Here is a 23,978-nt window from a genome sequence, read left to right as displayed (position 1 = left end):
CCGCAGTGCTAAACCGCTGTGGATTTATGGCGGATTTACCGCGGTTTTTCTGCGCATTTCACTGCGGTTTTACAACTGCGATTTTCTATTGGAGCAGTTGTAAAACCGCTGCGGAATCCGCAGAAAGAAGTGACATGCTGCAGAATGTAAACCGCTGCGTTTCCGTGCAGTTTTTCCGCAGCATGTGTACAGCGATTTTTGTTTCCCATAGGTTTACATTGAACTGTAAACTCATGGGAAACTGCTGCGGTTGGCACGGCAATGAACGGGTCCTTGCCATATTGTTGCGGGGGACGCCAATCTGAAGGGAGAGGTATTCCCCCTCTTTTCTAAATGCTGTGATCAATATCGTTCGTGGTTTAATATAAATCCCGAGATGAGGATGGGGAAAGATAACCATTCTATGTCTCTATAGTCAAGATGGCATGCATGCTGTATTTTAGTTGGTGGAAATGATAAAAATTGAATTAAGGAGTGTGACACACAGTTGGCATAGGTTCATACCTTTATTTTATCTAGGAATGTATTATCTTCATTCCAGTTATCCCGAAGTGCAATTTGGTCTGGTCCTCCCTTATAGAACTCAACCAGCAGAGCCTATTGGAGATAAAAACAGCGACTGAAAAATATGTAGTATGAAACGTTAGTAAGTACCAAGAGGGTAGTGCTTCTAATCACAAAGTAGAGAGAATTAGAAAAATGGTGACAAAATCTGTGAGAGTGGTGCACACATGTATAGACTTCAGGCCCCATACACATCACACTCACATGTATAGACTTCAGGCCCCATACACATCACACTCACATGTATAGACTTCAGGACCCCATATACATCACACTCCCATGTATAGACTTCAGGCCCCCGTACACATCACACTCACATGTATAGACTTCAGGACCCCATATACATCACACTCCCATGTATAGACTTCAGGACCCCGTACACATCACACTCACATGTATAGACTTCAGGACCCCATATACATCACACTCACATGTATAGACTTCAGGCCCCATACACATCACACTCACATGTATAGACTTCAGGACCCCATATACATCACACTCCCATGTATAGACTTCAGGCCCCCGTACACATCACACTCACATGTATAGACTTCAGGACCCCATATACATCACACTCCCATGTATAGACTTCAGGACCCCGTACACATCACACTCACATGTATAGACTTCAGGACCCCATATACATCACACTCACATGTATAGACTTCAGGCCCTGTACACATCACACTCACATGTATAGACTTCAGGCCCTGTACACATCACACTCACATGTATAGACTTCAGGACCCCATATACATCACACTCACATGTATAGACTTCAGGACCCCGTACACATCACACTCACATGTATAGACTTCAGGACCCCATATACATCACACTCCCATGTATAGACTTCAGGACCCCATATACATCACACTCACATGTATAGACTTCAGGACCCCATATACATCACACTCACATGTATAGACTTCAGGCCCTGTACACATCACACTCCCATGTATAGACTTCAGGACCCCATATACATCACACTCACATGTATAGACTTCAGGACCCCGTACACATCACACTCCCATGTATAGACTTCAGGACCCCGTACACATCACACTCCCATGTATAGACTTCAGGACCCCGTACACATCACACTCCCATGTATAGACTTCAGGCCCCGTACACATCACACTCTGCGGCTGACAGTCTAATGTGTATGACATATGGAGGTCCGTGGAGATTAGCATCTGACATGTCCGATTTTGCAGTGCAGATGCTTTTATTCGTGCCAAGATAAGCCACCACTAGAGGATTGTGGCAGCCTGTCGCTCAGAGAACACAGGACTGGCTGGCAGCTATCTGTCGCGTGTTTGGGGGGGCACTTACAATTGTGCCCATACACTCATCTGAACACAACTCATGCAGAAGGTGAGCTCTTAGGAGTGGTATTATGATCAATTAGCAGTTGTCTCAGAATCCAGACACCCACTAAGTGGCAGCTCTACGCAACTTATAGTATACCGTATATACTAGAGTATAAGCTGAGATTTTCAGCTCATTTTTTTAGGCCGAATGTGCCACTATCGGCTTATACTCGAGTTATTGTCCCAGGGGGTCGCGGGGGAGGGGGAGCGGCAGCTGTCCATCATACTCACCTGCTCCCGGCGCGTCTTTGCATGTCCCTGCTTCTCCAGCACCCGCATGTCTTACTGTGTTCAGCGGTCACAAGGTACCGCTCATTAAAGTAATGAATATGGATGCGAATACACGCCCATACGGGTGGAGCGCATATTCATTACATTAATGAGCGGTACCAGTGACCGCTGAACATAGGAAGAAGCTGCCGGCGTCAGAGATCATCTGTCAGTGAGAAGCAGGGACGGCACCGGGAGCACGTGAGTATAACAGGGGACGGCGAGCATTGCGATATTCACCTGTCCCCGTTCCACCGCCGGGCTCCGCTGTGTTTTCTGCATCCTCTGGCTGTGACGTTCAGATCAGAGGGCGCGATGTCGTGTTTATAGTGTGCGCGCCACCCTCTGCCTGAACAGTCACTGTAGAGACCCAGAAGACGGAATGGTACGCGGCGGTGGAACGGGGACAGGTGAATATCTCGCAAGTGCCGGTGTCCCCGCCTGCTCAGGACAGGAGGAGAGTATGTCATTTTTTTTTTTTATCGCAGCAGCAGCATATGGGGCAAATGTTTCTATGGAGCATCTTATGGGGCCATAATCAACCTTTATGCAGCATTATATGGGGCACATTTTCTATGGAGCATCTTATGGGGCCATAATCAACCTTTATGCAGCATTATATGGGGCACATTTTCTATGGAGCATCTTATGGGGCCATAATCAATCTTTATGCAGCATTATATGGGGCACATGTTTCTATGGAGCATCTTATGGGGCCATAATCAACCTTTATGCAGCATTATATGGGGCACATTTTTGTATGAAGCATCTTATGGGGCCCATCATAAACTTGCAAAGACTTTGAATATTCCACTATCTACAGAACACAGTATCAAAATATTTAGAGATTCTGGTGAAATCCATGTGCACAAGGTACAAAAGGCAGTGATCAGTATTAGATGTTCCTGATTAATAGGCCTCCAGGCAGCACTGCATTTAAAACAGGTACGATTCCGTCATACAAATCACTGCATGATCTCACGAATGCTTCCAGAAATCAGTACAGTATGATGTCCAATCCTCAAATGCAAGTGAAAGCTCTACCATGAAACAAGCTGCCATATATCAACACAATCCAGAAACCACTGACAGTTTCTATGGGTCAAAGCTCATTTATAATGGACTGAGTAACAATAGAAAACGCTTCTTTGGTCCCATGAATCAATATGTCAAATTCTTTATAGAAACAAGGACAACATATCCTGCAGACAAGAAGAGAAGGACAACCCAGTTTATTATGAGCGGACAGCTCAAAAGCCTGCATTATATAGGGGTTTTAGAACAACATATGCTCCAATCCAGATAACGTTGCATATTTCAGCCAGACAATGCTAAACGACATACTGGGTCCATCACAACAGCATGTCTTCACAAAAGAAGAGTTTGTGTGACGAACTGGCTGCCTGCAGACCAGACGACCTTTCACCAATGGAAAACATATGGTGGACTCTGAAACAAAAAAATATTAATCAACAAGGCTCAGGACTGTTGAGGAGCTAGAATCCTACATCAGGCACGAATAGGACATTCCTCTCCCAAAACTCCAGCAATTGGTCTCCTCACTTTCTAGACCTTTACTCACTGTTGTAAGAAGAAGCGTGGATGCTACACAATGGTAGACATGGCCACTTCCAAACTTTTTTGAGATGCATTGCTGCCATCAATTTTAATTTGAGGTAGTTTTTCTAATGAAATGGAAAAACATCTAACTTTCATCTTCTGATCTGAGTTCTATGTTCTGTTGTGAATATAATATGGGTATGAGAATTTTCCAAATCACTGCATTCTAATTTTCTTTACAATTTATAAAGCATCCCAATGTTATTTTGGAATTGGGGTCATATATAAAGTTTTTCAAATGATAGGTACAATGTAAAGGATTTTGATCCCATTGTAGCCATTCCACTCAAATGTGTGTATTTTGGTAAAAAATATTTTTTGCAAAAGGTTTTATGAAACATTTTAGGCGGTTTGGTTTCTACACCCTCTACTTAACTCATTCTTCATCAAGTACTGGGCTAACAGTGATCTAGCCAAAGGGTTTGCAACCCTCCTCTCTCATCTCCTGAATGATCATTAAACCCATTTATGATTTCATCAAAGTTGATGTTTTGTCATAGATCAATTATAAACATTTCAATGTCCTTACCATATCGTGCAAGATGTCATTTGTTAGAAAGCTGTCCTGTATATACGTAACTTCAACTTCCATAGGAATTCCATAATCATTTGGACGGTGCTGGAAGAGAAGATTTGTATTAAAAAAAAGAAAAAAAAACTGGAAGTAACCTACGACACAGGGAATGTGAATTCTAAAATGTATAACTAACCTCTGCAGGAGGCATAACCCAGAAAGGGCAGATTGTAGATTGGGTCCCATGGTTTCCACGGAAGTATGGGGCTAATTTAAAGAATGCAAAAAGTTATGAAACCCCCCACAAATCTTGTATGGATATGTGAGGCAAACGAGAAAAATGTCTCACCACATATTAAGCCCAAACATGGCTGGAAACTGTTGTCTGAACCCTGCAGTTTTAGCTGATAATCCATCTGAGACTCAATGTCCTGCAGGGATGGCAGAGCGGGACTAAAAGGGTGACTATGATACCAACCAACCAAAGAAAGGCCCCGTAGGAAAAGATTGTGATAGATCTGGTTGGAAAGAGAACTATTCTGAATAAAGAGAGCATGGGAATGGATATAAATGAAGCTGATGTAGAATGTTGTAAATGGATAGGTTAAACGATGGTATGCTTAAAGAGGTCGGCCACTTTATGGGAAGGTTTAAGGCTTCCTGCTTCCCATGCAATCTGGAAACTAGCAGTCTTCATGTCCTTAGAATTTAAGATGGCAGCAGTTTTACTCATGTGATTATTTCTTTGGCTCTTCCTGCCTGCGCTCTTCTCTGTGCAAGTGGTAAACTATACCTGAACACATCCAGCACATGCCAAAGTTTACTACTGCCTGTATATGTGCTAAAACCTGCACAAAGGCAGACACGGCCAGGGACTGCGGACTTGTGGTCACATCGGTCAATCAATCTATATCCTATGGATGCTTAGACCTATGGTTACCAATTCTTTCATAGCCCATACATGAGCACCAAGGACTATTACATTGCAAAGCTGTTTTTTGTGTTTTTAATTTTCCACAACTTAATTGTTTATGGCCCTTCTGAAAATCTTCCTATTGAATGGCCAATCTCTTTAAAGGAAAATATATATTTTTTTAAACAGAAAACACTTCACAATTTACAACTGATACCCTCATCGTTATTTCTGGTACCCATCGTAGTTAGAATTTATAGAAGTAGCACTTGAAGTGCTTCAGCTTCTTCTTCAGGGCACTCTCATCACAATAGGCAGTGAACTAACAAAGGTTAGTCAACATCTCGACTTAAAGGGAATCTGTAACCCCAAAGTTGGCCTATAAACTAAGGCCACTGCCATTAGGGGCTTATCTACAGCATTCTGTAATGCTGAAAAATCATTAGGCTGAAAAAAGAAGAGAGAGGTAGCAGAGGCTGAGAGAGGTAGCAGAAATGTTTGGAGTGGCCAAAGCAACAGTAGTACATTCTGGAAAAAAAGTGCACTGTTGAGCTTGGGAACTCCAAAAGGCCTGGACATCTATGGGAGACAACAGTGCTGGATGATCGCAGGATGCTTTCCATGGTGAAGAAAAACTCATTCAAAATATCAACCCAGGTGAAGAACACTCTCCAAGAAGTAGGCGTTTCAGTATCCAAGTCTACCATAAATAGAAGACTTCATGCGAGCAAATACTGCACGGTGCGAACCATTGATCAACCTTAAAAATAGAAAGGCCAGATTAGACTTTGCTTTTCCAGATGTGGGCTTACTTCTTCGCTGTTATTTAGCATTCTTTGGTCAGATGAAACGAAGATCAACCTCTAACAGAATGATGGGAAGAAGAACGTATGGAGAAGGCTTTGAACGGCTCATGATCCAAAGCACACCACATCCTCTGTAAAACATGGTGGCGGCAGTGTGAGGACATGGGCATGTATGGCTTCCAGTGGTGCTGGGTCACTTGTGTTTATTGATGACGTAACTGAAGAGAGAAGCAGCCGGTTGAATTCTGAAGTGTACAGGGCGATACTTTCTGCACAGATACAATCAAATAGATTGGACGGTGCTGCACAGTACAGGTGGGCAATGACCCAAAATATACTGCAAATTCAACACATGAGTTTAAGGTAAAGAAGTGGAATATCCTGCAATGGCAGAGTCAATCGCCAGATCCCACCCAATCAAGCATGCATTTCACATGCTTAAGACCCAAACTTAAGGCAGTAAGACCCACAAACAAGCAACAACTGAAGTCCGCTGTAGTAATGGCCAGGCAAAGCATCACAAAGGAGGAAATCCAGCATTTTGTGACGTTCACGGCTTCCAGACTTCGGCCAATCACTCTGCATAGGATTCTCTACACAGTATTAAAAATGAACATTTTATTTATGTTCAAGGGATCCAAGAAGTATGGTTTCTCCTTGCGGAGAGTGACATGATAAGCATGTCGAGGTGCGGAGACTTAAAGCCGCAATGCTCCTCTGGGAAATATGCAAATTGTCTCTTCAGAGAGGAAGAGAACTAGAACTCTAGTGCCACCTATTGGAAGTAGCAATCCTAACAGTCAATGTCGACTCTTTAACGAGCCTTGTCACATGACTTAGGATAATAGCCAAACCAGAATCTCAATTTGCAGACACTGTAACTGTAACTAACTGTAAGAAGTTGTGCAGTGTTCTGTTAAAGAGAACCTATCACCAGGCAAAGAGTGTCCAGTTTTGGTATTTTATTCCTGCTACTCCACTGAATATTCCATTTTTTTAATCCGCCATAGTATTCCAGATATATGGGCCTTTTTATTTTGCGTTAGTATTAATTGTCTTTACTAAAGGGGCATAGCTTTAGGCGCTCTGCATAATTACTCTGTGAGAATTTTCAACTTGGTAAAGACCATAAAATTGGCACTAAATAAAAAGGACTCATCTCTGGAACTGTATGGCCGATTTAAAAAAAAAAAAAATCAACAAAAAAAACTAAAATGGAATAGTCATGGGAGCAGCGGAAATAAAATGCTCTGTGTACACCAGCTGACATCCCACTGTTTCCAGGCTACATTGCAGGTGGTTCATGGCATTTCTATAAAACAAGCATCATTTCTATTGTTACAACTCATACAGCCATACCACCAGTTTTATAAGTAAATTGGTTTTGACAGATCTCATTGAAGTTGCTTAATGTCACTTAAGAAAATGGAAAAAAATAAAGTTAAAATGATAGAATTGCATTTTGACACATTTCAGGGGACATGTCTCCAATCTCCGATGTTTCCTTCCCATTTCAATGATCCCAAACATCACCTCTTCTTCTACTGCTGCAGCGGTCTCAGTGTCCTTCAGGCGGGAGCGGCAAGGAAAGGCACGCAGCACAGTCAGCACTGGAGAAAGATTGACAGTTTACTCCAGCACAATATTTAGAAGGGGGTTTCCACTACTTCAACCACAGCTTAATCAATTCAGGACCCCCAGGTGTATACTAGTCTCTTTCAGTGGCGTCATTTCGGCGGGGTCAGCAACACTGCAGGGTGATGTGATATTGTTGTGCTATAGCCAATCAGTGGCAGTTCATCAATATTTTGTCAGGGTGGACATTCGTACGGACAAAACAACGAAGGGGGACGCTCACGAGAAACAGCTCATTGGCTGCAGCAAGCAACTGGCACAAAAATGTCTTGTCACCTACATCGCGGGAATGGCGCCGCTGCTGGAACTGAATATACACTTTCTTAACTTTATATGGAGTCCTGATTAAATTGGGTTTGCCCAGTAATGGAGAACCCCTTAGTTGATCAGTTATTATTGGGTGAAGTACAAATGACGAAAGATACTTACACTGGCTGCTGGTGTCCCAACGCCCCCCAAGGTAGCCCACTACTTCACTACGTATCAAGTGGCTGTGGAAATCCTGGGATGAAGTGAATTTATTACTTAGCGTTTATTAACAAAATTGCATTTTCAAATACTAAAAAGGGACTGAAGCTCACCAACAACAGAAGAGTGTTACTGGAAATAGACACGTGAAAAGGCTGGAACTTGTTCAATGCCAGAAAAGAAGTAAGCTGAACCAACGTATGTGGGTCCCTAAAACAAAAATGCTGAATAATGATTATCACAGGTCTTCCCTAAGTGGTTCTAGAGAAAGTATAACTAACATCGGAGAAATATTATCTCAAGTCTGTGTAGGTTCTATGTTTTCCTTTTAACTAGCACAGCAGGCACCATCATTTTTGTATGTCAACCACGTCAGGACAGTCCCATTTTTAGTCTTCCACCCCTTAACGACTGCCACTACGCATTAGAAAGTCAGCTGTTAAGGGGCTTTAATGTCGGCCTTATTCACTCACTGCCATTTCAAAACGACGATCAGGACTAAGTAGAGTGCCCCCAGTGTCAGAAATTCTCTGGGGTTTCAGCTACCGAAGGTAGCAGAGACCCTGGAGAACACGAGATCAGGGCCGGTTTTTCCGGTTGGCGATCATATAAAAAAAATAGTGTGCCACTATTAGAAACATATCTATCTCTTCTGACATGAATAGAGAGACAAGAGGTCCCATACCCACTCACTCCTCCTCCCCGTCCCTCCAGCTCCATTCCCGGCTCTCTGCCAACACTTCCTGGTAAAAAAAATGGCGACCAGCACCCAGTAGGAGTGGGGATTTTTCTTAGGATCTATCACAGTGATCAAAAGCCCATAATTATCATGTCACCCTCCCTGTGCCATCCCCTACATTTTTTTTAAATTTTATAATACATAATATTTTATATTTATTATTTCTTTCACTCTTTGCCATTAGGGTTAGGGTTGGGGAGATCTCCATCTGAGAATGAGACGCACCCCCATTTTCCCCAAAACTTTTTTGGGAAAAAAGTGGGTCTTATAGTCTGAAAAATACGGCCGTTTTCCCCCACACATATATGGGATACTCGGGAGAAATTGCACATCTAATTTGTGGCTCCATTTTCTCCTGTTACCCTTGTGAAAGAAAAAAAATTGTGGCTAAGCAAAATTTGTGAGAAAAGTAAAAAATGAAGAACCTGAAGGGTTAATAAACTTCTTGAATGTGGTTTTGAGCACCTTGAGGGATGCAGTTTGCCAAATATTGTCACTTTTGGGTATTTGCTGTCATGCAGGCCCCTCAAAGTTACTTCTAATGTGATGTGGACCCTAAAAAAAAAAAATGTTGTAAATGTTGTTGTAAAACTGAGAAATCGCTGATCGACTTTTAACCCTTCTAGCTTCCTAACAAAAAAAAATGTGTCAAAAATTATGCAGATGTAACCTAAACATGTGGGAAATGGTATTTATTAATTATTTTGTGTGACATATCCATCTGATTTAAGGGCATAAAATCAATTTCAGGTGACGTAATAAGGAGTATACCTATATATACCCACTTGGACATTGCCTCAGCACGAAGCTACACACGAAACGCACATTGGGGTGCTGGGCACTGTGGTTCAAACTGTCATAATGGCACTTGGTTTGTCTTTTCTGTGATACTTGGCTGATAAATTTTGCTGCCCCATATGGGTTTTTGGACACTGGTTTTTGCAGATTACTAACATCGAGCAGCATAAATCTCTTTATTCACATTCCATTGCCTGTAATTATTCAAAATATGGCTGTGCATTTTTCCCACTATGTATATTGGATGTACTGACTTACATTACATTTTAATTTGCTAGTCATAAAAACTGTCTGAACCATTTTGTCCTAACTGGTTTTTAAGGAGTTTTTCAGGGGGCTTTTCTTGTACTGTTTTGTCTCACTGTCTGATTTTTTTTGTAATCTACTATATAATTGTCTAAGGGTCACTTCCGTCTGTCTGTCCTTCTGTCACGGTTATTCATTCGCTGATTGGTCTCGGCAGCTGCCTGTCATGGCTGCCGCAACCAATCAGCGACGGGCACAGTCCGGAAGAAAATGGCCGCTCCTTACTCCCCGCAGTCAGTGCCTGTCGCCCCCATACTCCCCTCCGGTCATGCTAACACAGGGTTAATGCCGGCGGTAACGGACCACGTTATGCCGCAGGTAACGCACTCAGTTACCGCCGCTATTAACCCTGTGTGTCCCCAACTTTTTACTATTGATGCTGTGTATGCAGCATCAATAGTAAAACGATCTAATGTTAAAAATAATAATAAAAAAAAAACCTTATTCTCACCTTCCGCCGTCACGTCCTCTCCTCGGCACTGCAAGCGGCAGGTTCCGCTTCCAAAGATGCTATGGCAGAAGGACCTTCCATAACGTCACGGTCATGTGACCGCGACGTCATGGAAGGTCCTGCGCTCATACCAATCCTGGGACCGGACACCTCTCACAAGCGCCGGAACTACAACGGGCTCTTCGGATGGTGAGTATATGTTTCTTTTTCATTTTTTAACCTGTTACATACGTGACTGGGCAATATACTACGTGGCTGGGCAATATACTACGTGGCTGGGCAATATACTGCGTGACTGAGCAATATACTACATTTCTGGGCAATATACTATGTGGCTGGGCAATATTCTACGTGGCTGGGCAATATTCTACGTGGCTGGGCAATATAGTATGTGGCTGGGCAATATAGTACGTGGCTGGGCAATATAGTACGTGGCTGGGCAATATACTATGTGACTGGGCAATATACTACGAGGACATGCATATTCTAGAATACCCGATGCGTTAGAATCGGGCCACCATCTAGTAAAGATTATATTTGTTTAATTGCTAAATTAATGGCGCTTATATTTGCTATATTCTAAGTGGCGGTATTTGGTCTGAATTTGTCTGACAGGTAGTCTACTAGATACCGGCACTGATGCAATCTGATGGGCTCACTGGCACTCCACATCATGCTGGGGAGGGGAAGCGGAGGAGTGGTGCCAATGGGCTGACAGAGGGAGCACTCTCCAGCTGTCAAACGCCTCTCTCTATTGACAGCACTATAGGAGGGGATAAACTGCTAAGATCATTGAGAACATCAACTATAGTAGTTCCATCAGCTCCAGGCTGATCGTTCTGGTACAGAAAGAGTACAGTGCAATCAGCATGACAGATATATCCGTCTCGCAGCACAAACTAACATATGCTCATGATAAATATGTACATCATTTAACACCAAAGGAATAAGAGCAAACCAAATCAGAAGGAATGCTATTATAGAACTTGTGATAATATTGAAAAGCAACCAGAAAAACATTTTAAAGGAAGCATGAGACTTAGCCCCTTAGTGACAGAGCCAAGTTTGTCCTTAATGACCAGGACACATTTTACAATACTGTCCAGTGTCACTATATGTGGTAACAACTCTGGAATGCTTCAACGGATCCCACGGAATCTGAGATCGTTTTTTGTGACATATTGTACTTCATGATAGTGGTAAATTTTCTTTGATAGGACTTGTGTCTGTTTATGAAAAAAAATGAAAATTTTGCAAAAATTTTGAAAATTTTGCAATTGTCAAACTTCATTTTTGTGCCGTATGTCACACATAAATAACATTTCCCACATGTCTACTTTACATCAGCACAGTTTTGGAAACAAAAAAAAAATAGGAAGTTAGAAGGATTAAAATTTGATCAGTGATTTCTTATTTTCCAACAAAATTTACAAAACATTTTTTATTTTTTTTTGTGGTTTTGAGGGGCCTATATGACAGAAAATACCCAAGACAGACACCATTTTAAAAACTGCACCCCTCAAGGTGTCCAAAACAATATTGAAGAAGTTTATTAACCCTACAGATGCTTCATGAGAACTGAAACAACGTGGAAGGAAAAAAATGAACAGAGAAGGAGGGTCCAGAGGATGGTGGAGGACCCCATTTCTCGCGCTTCTCTTGATATGCTAGATCATATCAGAAGAGAGAGAAATTTTTAATGAGACTATTGTGATTGCCATTATTCGGTGAAAAACGACGATCAAGTGACAGGGGACTGTAAAAACTGGCCCTTTTCATGGGGTGGGGGAAGGGCTAAACCCTCATTTCTCAGCACTGCTAAAAAGCGCCGCTGAGGAATACGTACCCTTAACTGCCCCCATTAAAAGGTGTATTGACGGCCATTTAGAGGTTAACATAGGGTTTAGCTCTTTTTTGTTTTTTTCCTCCTCTTCTTCTAAGACTCATAACTTTTTTTTTATTTTCAAATCAACAAAGACATATGAGGGTTTGCTTTTTGCAGGGTGAATATTATTTGGTGTAATTGTACTGAAATAATATGTTCTATGGATCAGTTTGGTTATTCTATATAAAGGCCACTAACAAACAGGCTATCTCTGCATATCTTGCGGCTGTCTAACAGCCGTGAGACGTGCAGGCGCGGGGACTCGAACATATCATTCGAGCACGCCGAAGACACTCTGTTAGCACACGAGCATGCTCAGATAACACCGTATCCGAGCTTGTTAGCTCATCACTACTAAATACTTTAACCCCTTCCCGACCCATGACGCCACGTAGGCGTCATGAAAGTCGGTGCCAATCCGACCCATGACGCCTATGTGGCGTCATGGAAAGATCGCGTCCCTGCAGATCGGGTGAAAGGGTTAACTCCCATTTCACCCGATCTGCAGGGACAGGGGGAGTGGTAGTTTAGCCCAGGGGGTTGGCTTCACCCCCTCGTGGCTACGATCGCTCTGATTGGCTGTTGAAAGTGAAACTGCCAATCAGAGCGATTTGTAATATTTCACCTATTATAACTGGTGAAATATTACAATCTAGCCATGGCCGATGCTGAAATATCATCGGCCATGGCTGGAAATACTAATGTGCCCCCACCCCACCCCACCGATCACCCCCCCAGCCCCCCGATCTGGCCGGTACACTGCTCCGGCTCCCCTCCGTCCAGTGCTCCGCTCCCCCCGTGCTCTTGTCCGCTCCCCCCGTGCTCCAATCACCCCCCCTGCACTCCGATCCACCCCCCCGGTGCTCCGTTCCACCCCCCCCCGTGCTCCATTCCAGCCCCCCGTGCTCCGTTCCACGCCCCCCGTGCTTCGTTCCACCCCTCCCGCGCTCCGATCCCCCCCCCCCGTGCTCCGATCCCCCCCCCCGTGCTCTGATCCCCCCCCCCCCCCCGTGTTCCCCCCCCCACCCCATCATACTTACCGATCCAGCCGGGGTCCCGTTCGTCTTCTCCCTGGGCGCCGCCATCTTCCAAAAGGCAGATTCGTTCCAAAGTGCATTTTGATCACTGAGATAGATTATATCTCAGTGATCAAAATAAAAAAAATAATAAATGACCCCCCCCCCTTTGTCACCCCCATAGGTAGGGACAATAAAAAAATAAAGAATTTTTTTTTTCCACTAATGTTAGAATAGGGTTAGGGTTAGGGGTAGGGTTAGGGGTAGGGTTAGGGTTAGGGCTAGGGTTAGGGGTAGGGTTAGGGGTAGGGTTAGGGCTAGGGTTAGGGGTAGGGTTAGGGGTAGGGTTAGGGCTAGGGTTAGGGGTAGGGTTAGGGGTAGGGTTAGGGCTAGGGTTAGGGTTTCGGTATGTGCACACGTATTCTGGTCCTCTGCGGATTTTTCCGCTGCGGATTTGATAAATCCGCAGTGCTAAACCGCTGCAGATTTATGGCGGATTTACCGCGTTTTTTTCTGCGCATTTCACTGCGGTTTTACAACTGCGATTTTCTATTGGAGCAGTTGTAAAACCGCTGCGGAATCCGCAAAAAGAAGTGACATGCTGCGGAATGTAAACCGCTGCGTTTCCGTGCAGTTTTTCCGCAGCATGTGTACAGCGATTTTTGTTTCCCGTAGGTTTACATTGAACTGTAAACTCATGGGAAACTGCTGCGGATCCGCAGCGTTTTCTGCAGCGTGTGCACATACCTTTAGAATTAGGCTATGTGCACACTGTGCGGATTTGGCTGCGGATTGGCCGCTGCGGATTCGCAGCAGTGTTCCATCAGGTTTACAGTACCATGTAAACATATGAAAAACCAAATCCGCTGTGCCCATGGTGCGGAAAATACAGCGCGGAAACGCTGCGTTGTATTTTCCGCAGCATGTCAATTCTTTGTGCGGATTCCGCAGCGTTTTACACCTGTTCCTCAATAGGAATCCGCAGGTGAAATCCGCACAAAAAACACTGGAAATCCGCGGAAAATCCGCAGGTAAAACGCAGTGCCTTTTACCCGCGGATTTTTCAAAAATGGTGCGGAAATATCTCACACGAATCCGCAACGTGGGCACATAGCCTTAGGGTTAGGGTTGGAATTAGGGTTGTGGTTAGGGGTGTGATTAGGGTTATGGCTACAGTTGGGATTAGGGTTAGGGGTGTGGGGGGGTTAGTGTTGGAGGTAGAATTGAGGGGTTACCACTGTTTAGGCACATCAGGGGTCTCCAAACGCAACATGGCGCCACCATTGATTCCAGCCAATCTCGTATTCAAAAAGTCAAATGGTGCTCCCTCACTTCCGAGCCCTGACGTGTGCCCAAACAGTGGTTTACCCCCACATATGGGGTACCAGCATACTCAGGACAAACTGCGCAACAATTACTGGGGTCCAATTTCTCCTGTTACCCTTGTGAATCTAAAAAAATGCTTGCTAAAACATAATTTTTGAGGAAAGAAAAATGATTTTTTATTTTCACGGCTCTGCGTTGTAAACGTCTGTGAAGCACTTGGGGGTTCAAAGTGCTCACCACATATCTAGATAAGTTCCTTGGGGGGTCTAGTTTCGAAAATGGGGTCACTTGTGGGGGTTTCTACTGTTTTTTTTTTTTTATCAGATAGATTTTTATTATCCGCAAAGAATAAACAATCAGAATATTTCTCATGGCAATGTTTCATTAAACATTTACAGATAACTTTTTCCCCCCCGACCCAGAGCCCCCCCACCCTGCCCAACCCGAGACCTCAGCCAGAGCCACCCCACTTCCCATCATCATACAACCATTTGAATAAACATCCGTTATATTTCCATTGAATACTAGGTTCCCTATATTCTCATTTATCATCCTAATTCAAGTCCATCCACGGTTGCCACAGCTTGTGGAAGATGTCCAGCTTATTCCTTTTGGTGTAGATACTTTTCTCCAAAGTAAGTATATGCTCCGCTTGCTTAAGAAAGTCTCTTCTTGTTGGAGGTTCCTCTCTAATCCAAAATTTGGCGATCAATTTCCTAGCAATGAATAACAATCGTGCAATAGCTATTTTAAACATGTTGTCCGTAACAATTTCCTCCACATATCCCAATATGCAAGTCAGTGGAACCCTAGGGACAGAACATCCATACACCAGTTCAATACGATTTAAAACAACTATCCAGAAGGAGGACAGTCTAGGGCACTGCCACATCATATGCAATATCCCCGCCTGGGATTGTGAGCACCGAGGGCAGTCCGAGTTCTGCCTAAGCCCAGCTTTGAACAACCTGTCAGGGGTTCTATAGGCCCTATGGATTACGAATAACTGTGATAGCCTGCCTGGTTCACTCATTGATATCTTGGGCACATATTCTAGGACCGACTCCCATCTATCATTGTCAATTATTCCCAATTCAGCTTCCCATTTCCCTTTGGCTCGGATGGGATATTTTTCCAGGAAAGAAAAAAGTAGAAACCCATATATTTCTGAAATCGCCCCCTTCGTGCAGCTATTCTTAAGGATATAGTCGATCATGAGATCAATCTGTACCACTATGGCTCCCCTTTTATTCTGTGCCTGATAAGCATGAGAGATACGATTATACTGGAACAATTCAGACCGTGGCAACTGAAATTCTTCCTGCAACTCCTCAAATGTTTTAAGTCTGCCCTGACTTATCAGCTGCCCCAGCCATTTAATACCTGCTGCAGACCAAAAGTGAAAACCCTCCCTCTGCCTAAATTCCGGTAGATAAATGTTGTCCCAAATAGGCGAGAATCTGGTGAACCCACTCACTTCCCTAATGAGTTTGACTTTTTCCCATACTCTGTGAATTAATTTGATAGTGCACCCATGTGAACCCATTTTTTTGAATTGTCCTCCCTCCAAACTGTCACTCAAAACGTCTGCCTGTAGTAAGAACCTCAAGCTATTAGGTATTTGCACACTCCCTGCCTCCTCCCCCCATCCTTTGAGATGTTGACACTGTGCTGCTAAGAAGTATAGCCATGGATTAGGAAGTGCAAGACCCCCCTCTGTTTTGGCCCTCTGAAGTATCTCCTGTTTAAACCTAGGACTCTTTCCTCCCCATATTAATTCCCCAAACAAAGACCTAATCTTACGGAATCTGCATTGTGTAATCCAAATGGGAGAGTTATGTAGCACGTACAACAACTGTGGCATTACAATCATCTTTAAGAGGTTCACCCTACCAACCACCGATAAATGTAATTTGTTCCATGCCGCAATCTTGGTACGAATTTTCTGCATTAATGGACTTAAATTCAGTTCCTCAAAGGTAGTTTGAGGAAGAGCAATCTGAATACCCAAATATTTGAATTTTTGAACAATCTTTAATTTTGTGGTTATCGCCCTCTCTCCACTGCCCATACTGTCCCCCTCAATCAACAACATACAAGACTTATCCCAGTTTATTGTGAGACCCGAAAACCGACCAAACTCCTCAATCAAAGCAACCGCATTGCACAGGGACCTTTCAGAATCCTCCAGGAACAACAAAATATCGTCAGCATATAATGCAATTTTGTCTTCCCTCCTACCATAGATGTAACCTCTAACCTCCTGAGCACCTCTTATTTTAGCCGCTAACGGCTCCACGGCCAGAGCGAAGAGCAACGGGGACAGCGGACACCCCTGTCTGGTACCCCTAAACAGCGGGAAACTCTCTGACAAATTATTATTAACTCTAATTTTTGCCATTGGGAACGAGTACAGCAACTTAACCCAGGAGATGAATTTTGGACCAAACCCCAGGCGATCCAGTACCGACCACAAGTAACTCCACTCCACACAATCAAAGGCCTTGTGGGCATCTAAAGACACCACAACTCTTTTTCCGGCATTGTCTGCAGGAATTTGCATATTTAAAAATAGCCTTCTCAAGTTAATTGCCGTGGATTTATTGGGCATAAAGCCAGACTGGTCTGGGTGAATCAATTTATCGATCACTTGGGTCAGCCTGTTCGCCAGGGCCTTCGCCAAAATCTTTATGTCAGCCGTTAGAAGTGAAATTGGTCTATACGACTCCGGCTGTTGAGGATCTTTATCAGCTTTAGGAATAACCACCACGATGGCCTCTCTCATTGATGGGGGCAGCACTCCCCTCTCCAACGACTCAGAGAACACTCGCTCCAATTTGGGCATTAACTCTGCATTAAGAATTTTATAAACCTCTACTGGGATACCGTCCGTCCCCGGAGCCTTGCCCCCCGCCATATTCGCCAAAGCCGCCTTCAATTCTTCCTCCCCAAGCGGTCTATCCATCCACTCCCTTTCCTCTCTACCTAGTCTGGGTAAGTCAACCTCTTTCAGATATCTATTCATTTCCTCAGGACTTTTATCCACCCTAGAGGAATATAATTTACTATAAAATCTCCGAAAAACGTCTAAAATTTCCCCCCCCTGAGTAACCGTTTTACCTTCCTCTGTTCTTATGGAGTATACATGTGAAGAATCCCGCTGCGCAGAAACCACCACCGAGAGCAAATGTCCTACCTTCTCTCCCTCAGAATAAAATGTTTCCTTTTGAAAGGCTCTCAACCTATCTGCCCTACACATATGGAGTTCCTCGACCGCTACCTGAGCCGCCCTCATACGAAGTTGTGCTTCTCTTGAATTCTGAGAGGCCAGTGTCTCTTCCGCCACCCTCAGTTCCTCCATCACTGCATTGTCTTGAATTTTAGACTTAGTTTTATGTCTCGAGATGTCCCGGAATAAAATTCCTCTCAGGTATGCCTTCATGGTGTCCCACACTACAAGATTCCCCGCACTCCCTTCATTTATCCTGAAAAACTCCCCGAGTTCAGTTCCCACCTGTTCCATATCCAAATACTGTAGCCAGGAGGGGTGAAATTTCCATCCCAACCCCGTCAGACCACTCTTCCCAGTCATTTGTACAGAGACCAGTACTGGGCTATGGTCCGATATTACTCTAGGCCTATACTCCACCTCATGTATTAGATTATTCACCCCCCCATTTCCCAAAGCCACATCAATGCGAGATAAAGATCCGTATGTTGCTGAATAACATGAGTAGGCATATGTCCTAGGATTACGCACCCGCCACAAATCTATCCATCCTATTTCTCTTAGATAATTTCCAAAAGGAGTAGAGTTCCCTTCACTTCTCAACTCTGCATGTCTACCCTTGTCCCAGTGATCATTAGATATATTGTTCACATCCCCCACTATAAGGAGGGGCACCCCATCCCACCTACCCGTAATTTCCAGAATCTCCTGTATCTTTTTCTTGGAATATGGTGGTGGAATATAAATTGACACAATACAAATTAACCTGTTAAATATCTTGCATACTAAAAACACAAATTGGCCGTCTTTATCGGTGGTTACCTCAATCTCTTCAAACGGAACACTAACGTGTATCAAAATTGACACACCTCTGGCATAATTTGAGAACGTTGAGTGATACGCCTTTCTCACCCATCTCTTCTGTAGAATAGCAACCTTTTCCTTCACTAGGTGAGTTTCCTGCAGACATATCACTGAAGGCCTCTGTTTCAGTACATATTGGAAAATAGCTGTTCTTTTAGTAGCATTTGCAAGGCCCCTAACATTCCAACTTAGGATTTTAACCTCCCCACCCATTATAGCTTATAGAAACAATGAATGAGTTCAAGCTCCCTAAGGTCTCAACCCCAACTCCCACCCTCTCCCTCCTCCCCCCCCCATCCCCAATTCCCAACTGAAATAACTCTCTATCTCTCCCCTCTCTTTAAGCCCACCCAACTCCTCTCTACTCTTAGAATATCAAAATAAACTCTCCCTCTCAATTTGAGATCTGGGAACGCTGTTTCACAGCCTAACGATAAAAACTCTGCGTTCCTTCAGCTCCCCCGCCCACCATAGCCAAAATGCAAATTTCGTTGCGCCGCCGAACACAACCTGATGATATCAATATACCATAAAGTCACAGTATAAGTACCAGTTAACTATCAAACCAAACATAACAGTGAAGGGTTAACAATTGCCTCAGTAGCACTTAAATCAGTTTCAGCGGGTCTGCCCCGTTTTGACATGCTTAGTATTGAGATCCAGCCATTGTGACGCCTCCTCTGGATTTTGGAAAAAATGCACCCGATCCAGAGCCACCACCCTTAATTTTGCTGGGTAAATCATTGAATAACGGACATCTAAGTCTCGCAACCTCCTCTTGACCTCTCCAAACTTCATCCGAAGCTTTTGGACCGCCGCAGAGTAATCCGGATAAAGGGAGACCCGATTACCATCAATGGTCAGCTCATCACAATTCCTGGCTTTCCTCAACAAAATGTCTCGGTCCTGATAGTTCAGAATTTTAGCCAAGATAACTCTTGGGGCCGAGCCGGGGGGGAGGGGTCTGGTGGGCACACGGTGCGCTCTTTCAACGGCAAACATCTTAGTAAGGCCATCTCCACCCACAGCGTTTTTTAGCCATGCCTCAATATAAGCCGTGGGGTTGCTCCCTTCCGCCTTTTCTGGGACCCCCACAATCCTTAGGTTGTTCCTGCGGGATCGGTTTTCAAGGTCATCAGTCTTAAACTCCAGATCAGCAATACGTTGAATATACTTTTTTTCCCTGTTTAACAATTCACCAATCCGATCTTCTGCACTCCCAACCCTTTCTTCCACCTCTTCCACTCTCTTTTCAACTTTACGCATAGCAGAGTTTAAAGCGACCATCTCTCCCTTTAATTCATCCGCTCGTAGGTTTAGAGCCCCCAGGGCAGACTTACAGTACATCACCACTGAAAATATGTCCTTCAGAGTCGGCTCCTCCATTTCTGGCATGTCAGACTGTGCAGGCAGAACAGCTCCTGCGGCCCTTGTAGGAGATCCCTGGTCTGACCCACTGCACTGTAGCTGAGCCCCTCCTTCCTGCTGATCTCCGGGGGCACCAGCTGCTCCAGACTCCACACTTCCAGCCTCTGACTGTAGATTTACAGCCTCCTCTGACCTGGCAAATCGCTCCAACTTAGCAATCACATCCATCTTCCTCTGATAAGCAGCGCTTGCCCTCGCCGCCTCCTCTGCAGTCTCAGCGCCATCTTGGGCCTGTGAGCTTCCCGCAGCTGTCAGCTCCTTCTGTCTCCTGCGTGTCATCCTCAGATAAGATTCCGTTCCTTCGGGTCACACCTCGCTCCCCGAGACTATGTGCACTCCTGAGAGTATGATTTGCGCTCGGCGGCGCCTCTAAGGGGTTAATACAGAGATAATGAAGCGGGAGAGCTCTGTTGCACGTCTGTTCACATCGCCTGCTAGGCCACGCCCCCCGGGGTTTCTACTGTTTAGGCACACCAGGGGCTCTGCAAACGCAACGTGACACCCCCAGACCATTCCATCAAAGTCTGCATTTCAAAAGTCACTACTTCCCTTCTGAGCCCCGACGTGTGCCCAAATGTGGTTTACCCCCACTCATGGGGTATCAGCGTACTCAGGAGAAACTGGACAACAACTTTTGGGGTCCAATTTCTCCTGTAACCCTTGGGAAAATAAAAAATTCTGGGCTAAATAATTATTTTTGAGGAAAGAAAACGTATTTATTATTTTCACGGCTCTGCATTATAAACTTCTATGAAGCACTTGGGGGTTCAAAGTGCTCACCACACATCTAGATAAGTTCCTTGGGGGGTCTAGTTTCCAAAATGGGGTCACTTGTGGGGGAGCTCCAATTTTTAGGCACACGGGGGCTCTCCAAACGTGACATGGTGTCCGCTAAAGAGTGGAGCCAATTTTTGATTCAAAAAGTCAAATGGCGCTCCTTCCCTTCCAAGCCCTGCCGTGCGCCCAAACAGTGGTTTACCCCCACATATGAGGTATCAGCGTACTCAGGACAAATTGGACAACAACTTTCGTGGTTCAGTTTCTCCTTTTACCATTGGGAAAATAAAAAAAATTGTTGCTAAAAGATAATTTTTGTGACTAAAAAGTGAAATGTTCATTTTTTCCTTCCATGTTGCTTCTGCTGCTGTGAAGCACCTGAAGGGTTAATAAACTTCTTGAATGTGGTTTTGAGTACCTTGAGGGGTGCAGTTTTTAGAATGGTGTCACTTTTGGGTATTTTCAGCCATATAGACCCCTCAAACTGACTTCAAATGTGAGGTGGTCCCTAAAAAAAAATGGTTTTGTAAATTTCGTTGTAAAAATGACAAATCGCTGGTCAAATTTTAACCCTTAACTTCCTAACAAAAAAAAATTTTGTTTCCAAAATTGTGCTGATGTAAAGTAAACATGTGGGAAATGTTATTTATTAACTATTTTGTGTCACATATCTCTCTGGTTTCACAGAATAAAAATTCAAAATGTGAAAATTGCGAAATTTTCGCCAAATTTCCATTTTTATCACAAATAAACGCAGAATTTATTGACCTAAATTTACCACTAACATGAAGCCCAATATGTCACGAAAAAACAATCTCAGAACCGCTAGGATCCGTTGAAGCGTTCCTGAGTTATCACCTCATAAAGGGACACTGGTCAGAATTGCAAAAAACGGCAAGGTCTTTAAGGTCAAAATAGGCTGGGTCATGAAGGGGTTAAGCGGTAAAAGAAAATATTGCATATAAAAAAAAAACATTTTGTTTATTTTGCCAATTGTTAACCCCTTCCCGACCTGTGACGCCACATAGGCATCATGAAAGTCGGTGCCAATCCGATCTGTGACGCCTATGTGGCGTCATGGCAGGATCACGTCCCTGCAGATCGGGTGAAAGGGTTAACTGAAATTTCACCCGGCCTGCAGGGACAGGGGGCGTGGTACTTCAGCCCAGGGGGGTGGCTTCGACCCCGCGTCGCTACGATCGCTCTGATTGGCTGTTGAAAGTGACGTTTCACTTTCAATCAGAGCAATCGTAATATTTCACCAATGAAAATTGGTGAAATATAACAATCCAGCCATGGCCGATGCTGCAATATCATCGGCAATGGCTGGAGACCACGATCTGCCACCGCCACCGATCTCCTCCCCTCCACCCTCAGCCCTGTCCTCTGCTCCCTTTCGTCCTCCTGTCCGCTCCCCCCGTGCTCCGATCCCACCCCCTCATACCTACAGACCTCCGGTGTCCCTCCCGGTGTCCGTCTTCTGCATGGGGGCCGCCATCTTCCAAAATGACGGGCGCATGTGCGCCCACCGAATCTGCCGGTAGGCAGATTCGTTCATTCATCTTGATCACTGTGATAGATCATATCACTGTGATCAAAATAAAAATAGTAAATAAACCCCCCCATTTATCACCCCTATAGGTAGGGAACATAATAAAATAAAGAAAATATATTTATTTTTATTTTTCCACTAGGGTTAGTGTTAGAACTAGGGTTAGAACCAGGGTTAGGGTTAGAACTAGGGTTAGGGTTGCAATTAGGGTTAGGGTTACGGATAGAATTGGGGTTAGAATTAGGCTATGTGCACACGGTGCGGATTTGGCTGCGCATCCGCAGCGGATTGGCCGCTGCGGATTCGTAGCAGTTTTCCATCACGTTTACAGTACCATGTAAACCTATGGAAAACCAAATCCGCTGTGCCCATGGTGCAGAAAATACCACTCGGTATTTTCTGCAGCATGTCAATTCTTTGTGCGAAATTCGCAGCGTTTTACACCTGTTCCTGTATAGGAATCCGCTGGTGAAATTCACACAAAAAACACTGGAAATCCGCGGTAAATCCGCAGGTAAAACGCAGTGTGTTTTACCTGCGGATTTTTCAAAAACGGTGCGGAAAACTCCGCACACAAATCCGCAACATGGGCACATAGCCTTAGGGTTAGATTTAGAGTTAGGGTTGGAATTAGGGTTAAGATTACGGTTAGGAGTGTGTTGGGGTTAAGCTTGTGGTTAGGGTTATGGTTGGGATTAGGGTTAGGGGTGTGTTGGGGTTAGGGTTGTGGTTAAGGGTGTGTTGGGGTTAGGGTTGTGATATTAGGGTCATGGTTAGAGTTGGGATTAGGGTTAGGGATGTGTTGGGGTTAGTGTTGGAGTAAGAATTAAGAGGTTTCCACTGTTTAGGCAGATCAGGGGATCACCAAACGCGACATGGCACCACTATTGATTCCAGCCAATCTTGCGTTCAAAAAGTCAACTGGTGCTCCCTCCCTTCTGAACCCCGACGTGTGCCCAAACAGTGGTTTACGCCCACATATGGGGTATCAGCGTACTCAAGACAAACTGGACAACAACTTTTGGGGTCCAATTTCTCCTATTAGCCTTGTGAAAATAAAAAATTGCAGGCTAAAAAATTTTTGAGGAAAGAAAAAATGATTTTTTTTCACGGCTCTGCATTATAAACTTCTGTGAAGCACTTTGGGGTTCAAAGTGCTCACCATACATCCAGATTCCTTGGGGGGGGGGGGGTCTAGTTTCCGAAAGTGGGGTTACTTGTGGGGGAGCTCCAACGATTAGGTACACACGGGCTCTTCAAACGCGACATGGTGTCCGCTAACGATTGGAGCTAATTTTCCATTCAAAAAGTCAAATGGCGCTCCTTCCCTTCAGAGCCCTGCCGTGCGCCCAAGCAGTGGTTTACCCCCACATATGAGGTATTGGTGTACTCCGGAGACATTTTATCCTGTTGCCCATGTGAAAATGAAAAAAATTTAGGC

The 23,978-nt window shown here is 44.3% G+C and overlaps 1 protein-coding gene across 4 annotated transcripts in view; it reads right to left on the bottom strand.

Moving 5' to 3' along the window:
* MPND (MPN domain containing) overlaps window positions 1-23,978 on the bottom strand; it is a 107,679-nt gene that overhangs the window by 8,058 nt on the left and 75,643 nt on the right. For 2 of the 4 annotated variants that reach the window (XM_069741344.1, XM_069741351.1), the window contains exons 6-12: window positions 8,280-8,376; window positions 8,128-8,200; window positions 7,597-7,673; window positions 4,694-4,862; window positions 4,541-4,611; window positions 4,360-4,449; window positions 505-597 (exon numbers count right to left, since the gene is read on the bottom strand). In XM_069741344.1, the coding sequence (XP_069597445.1) occupies window positions 505-597; window positions 4,360-4,449; window positions 4,541-4,611; window positions 4,694-4,862; window positions 7,597-7,673; window positions 8,128-8,200; window positions 8,280-8,376 (670 nt within the window). Of the gene's footprint in view, window positions 1-504; window positions 598-4,359; window positions 4,612-4,693; window positions 4,863-7,596; window positions 7,674-8,127; window positions 8,201-8,279; window positions 8,377-23,978 lie in introns of all 4 variants that reach the window. The other 2 variants (XM_069741361.1, XM_069741369.1) reach the window with 2 other exon arrangements.

Source organism: Ranitomeya imitator, chromosome 1 (assembly GCF_032444005.1).
Source record: "Ranitomeya imitator isolate aRanImi1 chromosome 1, aRanImi1.pri, whole genome shotgun sequence".
Lineage (NCBI taxonomy): Eukaryota > Metazoa > Chordata > Amphibia > Anura > Dendrobatidae > Ranitomeya > Ranitomeya imitator.
The sequence above is the reverse complement of the archived record's forward strand: the minus strand, read 5'-3'. Positions and strand labels throughout refer to the sequence as shown.